General features: G+C 45.4%; 1 protein-coding gene across 2 annotated transcripts; it reads left to right on the top strand.

Annotated features, from left to right (window-relative positions):
- The first annotated feature begins 289 nt into the window (after window positions 1-289).
- Window positions 290-7,323, top strand: LOC117051636 (chemokine-like receptor 1). Of its 2 annotated transcripts, none has more exons than XM_033158205.1 (2): window positions 290-600; window positions 6,144-7,323. In XM_033158205.1, exon 2 carries the CDS (start codon window positions 6,187-6,189, stop codon window positions 7,249-7,251), a length of 1,065 nt encoding a protein of 354 aa, XP_033014096.1. In that variant the 5' UTR covers window positions 290-600; window positions 6,144-6,186; the 3' UTR covers window positions 7,252-7,323. The 2 variants fall into 2 exon arrangements, with proteins under 2 accessions (XP_033014096.1, XP_033014095.1); XM_033158204.1 differs by having other exon boundaries at window positions 290-641.
- The last annotated feature ends 2,120 nt before the right edge of the window (window positions 7,324-9,443 follow it).

The following is a 9,443-nucleotide window of genomic DNA, read 5'->3' as shown; positions in this document are numbered from 1 at the left end:
AACAACCCTAGCAATGCTTTTATTTTATTTTTTACTTTTGAACTTTACTCTGTTTTTGCAAGCTGAAGTTGAGAACAGAGCTTTCCCAACCAAACAAGTCTGAGTTTTACTCTGGGACCTCTGCCTGAAAGGTGATCATTTGGGAAGGGATCTTTATGCTAGGTATGGGCTACGACCTCTAGCTCACCTCACCCTCTGGAAGCAATTAACCGGGCTGGATGATTGATATAATACTAGCTCCTGTTCTGGAGTGCCGAGACTTTCCCAATACCAGTGTGGTATGTTTGAGAGGGGCTGCGAGGAACGTCAGTGGTGCGCCGAGCTGTTGTTTAGCCCAGGGGTTAAAGGGTTAAGCCTGCCCCTGCTGCGATCCCAGTGCCAGCTCTCTGCAGGCTGCCAAAGTAATGTGATTGAGCAATGGTTTGCGGGTAATGGACGATCCCTCAAGCCACACGTCCGGACTCTCCATCTCCCTAGGAATGCACACACCCAACCTGTGAGTCTCTCTAGCCTGCAAGGGACCAGCGGCTCTCAGAGAGCTCAGAGACAGACAGGAGGTCCCTGAAGAGCTCCAGAACCAGAGGTACGGAGGCCAGGAAGGTGAGAAAAGCAGAAAGATTTAGGGAGATAAGGGCTCAAAGGTAAGGCTGATATAATTTCCCTTCGGTAGCATCTTTGGTGGGGTGGTATGTAGGGTTTGAACACCCATTCAGAAAGTTGATAGACTGTCATTGCATATCCTTCGTTTATTCATTCCTTCTCATTGCAGCATGCAGCGGTGAGGTGTGTGCATTGGAGAATGGTAGGGCCGGAAACAGGAGCCTAACAGTAGGTGGAGCCAGAGCTAATGGCTGGTGTTGCCAATTAATTCTTCTTTTCATCTCCATCCTCTTCCATGCTGAGGTGCAAAACACTGGGCAACGCTGAGGCTAACGGGGAGGAAGCTGGCCGGCAATGCCACCCCCTGGATTGGGTGTAGATAAGAAGGCAGGGAAGTGGGATCTGACTTGAGAGCAGTTTGTGGGGGGCACTGAAAGCTGGCAGCACACAGCTCCCTCTTTTATTGCCTTCACAACAACCCTGCAAGGAAGGTTTGGCTGGAAGTGCAAGTTGACCGAGTCAGGGTCCCCCAGTGAAGTTCATGCAATCCCAAACCCAGGTCCTCCTGGCCATAGTCTGAGATTCTAGTGCTGGAGTGAGGAAGCTGTGATCTTCCATGTGTGACTCCAATCACCTGCAGCCAGTGTGGTCAGGGATGATGGGGGATGTAGTCCAAAAAGGTCTGGGGACGCCACAGCTTCCCCATCTCTGCTCTAGGAGCTGGCGCAGCCGCATTTCCCAAGTTCTGCTTGTAATAAGTCGAAAGTTTATTATGGATGCCTTTTGCCTGTAATTTTTCTGAATGCAAAATAAATGCTTTGTAGAAACAGAAACATGCTTTTTTAAAATCTAAAAATAAAAAAAAATCTGTGGGGGGAAATGAAAGCATAACAGATACACTTATTGACATGCCTCCCAATTTTGAGTGCAATAATTAAAAGGCAATGTGGCACAATCACCATAATGGAATTGTGATTGCCAAATTGCTTTGCATGTCCGCCTTATTTTGCCCTGTGAGGCTAGTATTAGCTCCTCGTTCCCAGTTTCTTATTCGTGAGAGTCTTGAAGTCCCAGAGTCCCTTATTCAAGTTGCTCAGGCTTGGAGTGCTGCAAATCTCTATGTGGGCTGCCCTTGAAGATTACTTGGAAACATCAAGTGGCCAAAAATGCAGTGACTAGCTGCTGTTTCAAAACAGGTTCCTTGGTTGACAGTTTGTTTCTGGGCCCAATTTAAGGTGCTCACATTCCACTGACCTCAGGAATTCGTGGGATGATGGCTCACAATGGGGCATTCTTTGCAGCAGCCCCTCTGAACATTCAGTCCTTTTCCATCCCCTTTTTAATGGTTTTTTTTTTTTGCCAAGAGTGTAAAGCAGAATGCGTGCAAGTAAAATGTCCATAAGTTACCTGTATTTAAAAATTGTTCCAATCCATTCAGGACCTGTAGGGTGAAAGGTGATAATCATTTGAAATGATTGTCCTTATCAAGCTCTGGGTCAAATAAGGGACTGAGAAGGAGGATTCAATTGGTGCTTGTAACATGGGGTGGGTGGGAGAGAGGTATAAGGGCAGCTCAAACCCCCATAGCTTCTGTGGTGCCTGCCCCTTAGGCATCTCTTCTTAGAAGGCAAACGGGTGTGCAGTTTGGCTAAAATTGGAAGAAGTCGGCAGTAGGACACTGCACATTTTATTAAGCCCCCTCCCTCCCTTCTCCCCCTCCACAAAAAACAAGAACTTAGGCCCATTCATTCCATGGGGTCTACTCTGATTAGAACTTAGTTGGGGACAACTCAGTTCTGTATCTTTAAACCAGACTTGACCTGGTTTCAACAGAGGACTGTCATTTGTAAAGTAGGATATCCAATCATCCTCACTCTGTCTGCCTCTGCCATAATTCTGTTCATTTCTGTAGGGCAGGGCAGGGCAAACCACACCTGCTGGCTTCTTTCTTTTTCTTGATGGTGCAACCCTGTAGCTATGAGCATTCTTCCAGGGAATCAGCAGGGGTTGCCAGGACCCTCCAAAGATTCTGGGTTGCGACTCCCATCAGCCCCAGCCTGCACAGCCAATGATCAGGAATGATGGAAGCTGGAGTTTGTGACATCTGCCCCACCCAATCCCAGCATATGGGATAGCTCAGTTAGTACAGGATGAGAATCTTAATCTCAGGGTCATGGGTTCAAGCCCCACATTCGGCAAAATATTTCTGCATTGCAGGGGTTGGACTAGATGTTCCCCGTGGTCCCTTCCTACTCTGCAGTTCTATGGTGGGCACCATGTTTACAACCCTTGCATGATCATCTTCAGATGTTGCCCTGCCCTCTTTTCCCTCTCCTCCTTCTCTGACCCACCAGTTCTTCAAACCTCCCAACACCTAGAAAATAGGGCATCATTTTGTTTTTTTATTATTCTATTCCTCAGTTGTTGCTTTTGTCTTTCAGCCACTTTGTGCAGGCATTTGCCCAGAAAAGCATCCTAAAAAATATTTTAGATAAACATATGAATAAAATAAATTTGGCAAGAACCTCGTAAAATGATCACTTGGACTCTGCAATCCATAGAACACCCCAACCACGGCAGATGCGGTGCAGTTTTGGACTTGGCCAAAGGAAAGTTTCAAATTGCATGGCATCTGCTGCACTAACAGACCAGAAAAAGAAAGAAAGAAAAAGAAATGTGAAGTCCTGCAGGACATGGGCAAAACAAATCCTTTTGTGGCGGCTAAATATGATATTTTGGGGGCTGTGGCTCTGAACCGAGTGTTCCTCTGCTGTTCTTGTCCCAAATCTATGCACATTGAAGTTTTCAGCAAGCCCCATTGAAACTAGGGGTGGAGGAGAAATTTGATTCAGTTGAAATGTAAAGGTGTACCAACCTAATCAGCACTTTCTGAAACAATAAGTGAACTGAAACACAGACATCTTTTGAAATGTGTGCTTTTCTTTCTTTCTTTCTTTCTTTCTTTCTTTCTTTCTTTTCTTTTCTTTTTCTTTTTTTTTTTTAACTGTCAGAAATAGTATGTTTATTTTTCTTCCATAGTGGTAATTTTTCTTCAATGACAATGTTTATTTTTTGGCCATAAAAAATGTTACTTGACAAAAACTTTAAAAAGCAAACCAACAAAACAACTAAATTTCTTAGCACAGTTAAAAACAACAATGTGGGAGCTGTAAGACTCACATTACCCCATCCATAGGTTAGTGCAGGGGTCAGCAAACCTTTTCAGCAGGGGGCCAGTTTACTGTCCCTTAGACCTTGTGGGGGGGGGGGCGGACAATATTTTGAAAAATAATAATGAACGAATTCCTATGCCTCACAAATAACCCAGAGATGCATTTGAAATAAAAGCACACATTGTACCCATGTAAAAACACCAGGCAGGCCGCACAAATAATCCAGAGATGCATTTGAAATAAAAGGACACATTCTACTCATGTAAAAACACACTGATTCGTGGACCGGATTTAGAAGGCGATTGGGCCGGATCTGGCCCCCAGGCCTTAGGTTGCCTACCCATGGGTTAGAGGAAGAGTTCAGTCAGAGAACACAGCTTTAGGTGAAAGGAGTGTATCCAATTACGAATGAGCCTTGCTTTCAATCTCATTTCAGTCCCAAGGACATGTAAGGTTAAGACTCTGGAGAAAAGAATTGCCAGCACTTTTACAAAATTATAGTTCCCTATGGAGCTTTGTTGGAAAGTGCAAGGCAGATGCAAGGAAGGCACTCGCAGATCGCAGAAGTTGGAGAGAAACTTGCTGCTAGTTTAAATCTCTACTTCCACTTAGTGGCTAAACAGTGTATAGCTGCTTGTGGCATTTCTCATCTTCCTTCTCTGGGATCTGTGCCGAATCCTCTAGCTTTTGGATAAATCCCAAACACTGGGAAGAGCAGACAGGGGAAAAAAAGTTCTGAAAATGTTAAGTGTGTTAGGAACCTGTGGGCTTTAAAAAAAAAAGGAAAATGGCATTCATTGAAAGAGTTTCAAAGCCCCCCCCCCCCGCCCCGATGCAGGATTTCCATTTTGAGTTTGTAGCCTCTGGGGAAGAGCAAGTATCCAGGGTCAGGATTCTTGGGTACCCAACAAGGCTTATACTCAAGGAAGTGGGTTGCTGCCAACCCCCGGAGCCCCTAGAACTTGCTCTGCCTTGCTGTGGAGACATGTTGACTGTGCCCCTCTGAGCATGAAGCTGTGATAGAAGAGGAAACAGCCTCCCCTAGCGATAGGGCAGACCTGTCCATTTTGGTTTCTCAGTCTGTCATTTTTCCAATCTTAAATTCAGTTCACCATTTTTCTGCAGCAATTTTTGGATTTTTAAAAGAATCCTCATGAAAATTCAACAGCGTTTTTGTGGTGAATTTGTCCTCAACTCACACATTTGTAAAGTAGTTTTGACTAACATGCATGTTTTTGCAAGCAATTTCCCCAACTGTAATACATTTTTGAATGGAGGGTTTGGTTGGAGAACTGCATCACAGAATTTGGAAAAGTGCAAATTTCAATAGGCAATTGCAGTTTGGTTTCACATATGGCAGGGGTAGACCATGTGGTGCCTTCCAGATGCCATTGGACTACAACGTCCATCATCACTGACAAGTGACCATGGTGATTGTGGCTAAATGAGAGTTGTCATCCAACAATATCTGGAGGGTACATTGCTGGCTGCTGCTGGTGTATCAAATTGAGAATCACAAATTATGTAATTTTTGTATTAAAATGCAAACAAAATTGACCGCCTCTCTTCCTTCTTAGCTTCTACTTGCTTTGCCTTAAAGGAGATGTGAAATAAATGGGCAGTAGTAATGAAAACAAGGAGGTGGAGAGGTCCAGAGAGGGGTGCCACTTATGGCATCTTGCTGCCAACAAATATGCAGAACTGTCCCTCCTCTGTTGTAAAAAAAGAAAGAAAGAAGCAGAAGCAGATAAAAACCTATTGAGGACCAATTGCACATGGCTGTCATAGGTAGTTTCTGTCCTTATTTTCAACCCCTGTTCAGAAGTTAGGTAATAAAGCATTGTGCATATCCTACAGGATTCTGGGCAAATGTGGACATGGTCTAATGCTTGATTGAAAAATTAGCTTCTTGAGGATACCAGTAGGTTTTTTGAAAGCAACCCCCAAGTTGCTAGTCCTTGTGGTTGCTGAAAAAGTCTAGAAATATGACGGCAGTCCATAGCAGTGGCTCAGAAAATGGTGTTCTGGGAAAAACAAATATGACTTACGGTAACAGGGTGGGGTGAATGGATTTTCCTTGTGCAATTCTCTGGAAGTGATTGTTGATCACCATAAACAACCCAGTCAGCAGCTAGCATTTACAAACCTGAGTAAATCATTTCAGGTCAAGAGTGTGGAATCTCTGCTCTGCATGCTGAGTGGGGCTGATGGGCATCCATGTCCAACTGCACCTGGAGGGCCACAGATTCTCCAGCATTGTTTTAAGCCCTTACGCCCTGGCCACTGTATTTTTTAAGCCAACTCATTCAACAAACAGTATGTGTATAATGTTACTCCATGTCTTTCAAACCATAGTTCCTTTTCCCACAGGTCACCCTTCACCCCAATTTCGCTCAAGTTCTCTTTCTCCAAAATGGCTGACAATGCCACCTCACAAGAAAGCCTTTATGGAGACTATGAGGACTATCCTGACTTTGACGACAACAGCGGACTCCGCGACTCCATGCATCTGCTCTCCATGGTGCTCTACAGCGTGGCCTTCCTGTTGGGGGTGATAGGGAATGGCCTGGTTATCTTCGTCACTGGCTTCCGCATGAAGAGGACTGTCAACACTGTCTGGTTCCTCAACTTGGCCTTAGCTGACTTTGTCTTCACTTTCTTCCTCCCGCTGAGTGTGGCCTACATGGCCCTCGGCTTCCATTGGCCCTTCGGGAAGGCTCTGTGCAAGCTCAACACCACTGTGGCCTTCCTCAACATGTTTGCCAGTGTCTTCCTACTCACTGTCATCAGCATGGACCGCTGCGTCTCTGTGGCTTGTCCTGTCTGGGCCCAGAACTACCGCACGCCCTGGCTGGCTTCTATGGTGGCGCTGGGCATCTGGTTAGCAGCCATGGCTCTCAGCTCCCCATACTTTTTCTTCCGGGATACTGGGAGCTCCTCCGGCGAGGAGAATACCACCCACTGCTACAACAACTTTGCCTTGTCAGATGACCTGGACACAGAGGAGGTTGCCAAGCTGGGAGAGGATCGTCACCGAGCCATGGTGATGACCCGCTTTGTGGCTGGGTTCTTGGTGCCGTTCACCATCATCTTGTTCTGTTATGGCATCATCACGGCCAGGCTGAAGGGCAGCCGCCTCACACGCTCAGGCAGACCCTTCAAGATCATGGTGGCAGTTGTCTTGGCCTTCTTCATTTGCTGGTTCCCCTATCATGTCTTCTCCTTCCTGGAGATGTCGGTCACCACGGTAACGCCCTGGCTGCAGACCATTCTGGTGGTGGGGGTACCTTTGGCCTCGGGCCTGGCCTACGTCAACAGCTGCCTGAACCCATTCCTGTATGTCTTCGTAGGGCACGACTTCAGGGAGAAGTTGAGGACATCGGTCCTTGCAGCGTTTGAGAATGCTTTCAGCGAGACCTCAGTGCAGGTGTTAACCAAGAGCAAATCCAGTTTGGAGATAGAGTGTCACCTTGTCTAGAGCAGAAGGGGGAAACTGTAGGCCAGGGTTTTGCAAACTTGTGTCTCCAGCTGTTGCTGGACTACAGTTCCCATGATCTCTTACTACTGGTCCTGCTAGCTATGGATGATGGGAGTTGTAGTCCAACCATAGCTGTCAACCCTCCCTGCTGTTTCCCAATGCTATAATAAGGGAATTTCCCGCAAAACAAGGGAAAGGTTGACTGCTATGAGTCCAACAGCAGCTGGAGACACAAGTTTGCAAAACCCTGTTTTAGTCTTTTCTCCACCCTAATCCTTGAGTCTTCTCTCCCCTTCTCCAATTCACAGCCAAGTACAAAACAGTGGTTTTGAGATGGCAGGTTGGGAATAGCCTGAAGCAAAATGGTTGCTTAGCACTTGGAGGCAATCAATGTCTATGCTGTTTTGTAAGCTGTACGCTGGGATGGCCTCCATATCAAAGTACAAATCTTACCTTTCAGGTATGTGAAGCTAATATTTACTCTAAAACTATCCTGCAGAGTGTAGTATTTCAGAAACACAGGATTTAGGCAGCTGGTAAAAGGGACAGTCTTAATTATCTAGTTACAATTGGAGATTTCTTGTGATTGTTTGCTGGCTCCATGGAAACCGCAGAGGGACAAACCAAGACACCCCCCATCTGCATTATACCTTTAAGGCTGTACCAAGCCACTTTTAACAGTCATAGAATCATGGCTTCCCTCAAAGAATCCTGGGAACTGTAGTTTGTTAAGGGTGCTGAGAGTTGTCAGTACACCCCTATTCCCCCTAGAGAGCTACAATTCCCAGAGTGGTTTAACAACCAAAACCTCTTCCCAGGGACTTCTGGGAATTGTAACTCAGTGAGGGGAGGAAGGGGTCTCCTAAAATACCCAGCACCCTTAAAGACTACACTTCCAAGGATTCTTTGGGGAAAGCCATGACTGTTTAAAGTGGCATGATCCTGCTTTAAAGCTATGGTGCATTTGGATCCCAGGTTTGTACCTTTTGAAGGCTTATTTTGTACTGTTGAGAGCCAGTGTGGTGTAGTGGTTAAGAGTGGTAGACTTGTAATCTGGGGAACCGGGCTTGCGTCTCTGCTCCTCCACATGCAGCTGCTGGGGGACCTTGGGCTAGTCACACTTCTTCGAAGTCTCTCAGACCCACTCACCTCACAGAATGTTTGTTGTGGGGGAGGAAGGGAAAGGAGAATGTTAGCCGCTTTGAGACTCCTTCGGGTAGTGATAAAGCGGGATATCAAATCCAAACTCCTCCTCCTCCTCCTCTTCTTCTTCTTCTTCTTCTTCTTCTTCTTCTTCTTCTTCTTCTTCTTCTTTATATATTGTACATTTCTGTTTCTGTACTGTTAACTTTAGGAGTATTGATGCATAGAATATGTGTGTAACATTATATATATATGCATAGTAGTTAGAATATGTGAGAAGTGGTGTTTTGTTTTTTTAACTCCCAACCTCATCGAGATCAAGAAGCAAGATGGTGATCAGAAAAAATCCATGCAGATAAGGTTGACATTGAGATTGCCTGAAATTTTATCCAGACCAGACCCTGCCATCTTCATCAGAGTCCTTCTCTGTAGGCCCCACCTGAGGAAGATGCAGAAGGTGAATGAAAATAGGTATTTTCAGTGGTGGCTCTGCTGTCTGTTGAATGCTCTTCCCAAAGGAGACACACCTGGCACCATCACTGTCAGTCTCTAGGTGCCAGGCCAGGACCTTTTTATTCACCCAGGCCCTTGGTAATCGCATCAGCCTCTTACGTTGCTGCTCATCTTTTAGTGAAGTGGATAAGACTTGCACTTACTAATATCTTATTGGATTAGCATATTTTGTATTCAATATTCTGGTTTTGAATTGCTTTTATTTGTTGCATTTCATATTGTTGCTTTGAAACTTTCAAGTCGCTTTGGGACTTTTCCTTCTGTATAAAGCAGCAGACGAATGCAATAAATGATGATGGTATCAACCTCTCCTCCCTCTTTGACACACCTGACTGCGTAACATGTTTACCTGTGAATATAAGTGGAGCAGCCATGGCAGCAGAAGCTTAAGCAAAGACACCTCAAAGAAGCAAAAGGAGGAATTAAACACTAAACTTTGAAAAAGCTGTGTCTCATGGTGGCAAATTCCATTACACCCTTATGTGAAGAAAGACTTCATTTCCCCTCCTTGATCTGTGCCTACTGTTGCCCAATTT

The sequence above is a fragment of the Lacerta agilis genome, chromosome 8 (assembly GCF_009819535.1).
Source record: "Lacerta agilis isolate rLacAgi1 chromosome 8, rLacAgi1.pri, whole genome shotgun sequence".
NCBI classification, from domain to species: domain Eukaryota; kingdom Metazoa; phylum Chordata; class Lepidosauria; order Squamata; family Lacertidae; genus Lacerta; species Lacerta agilis.
This window is presented reverse-complemented; position numbering and strand designations above follow the sequence as displayed.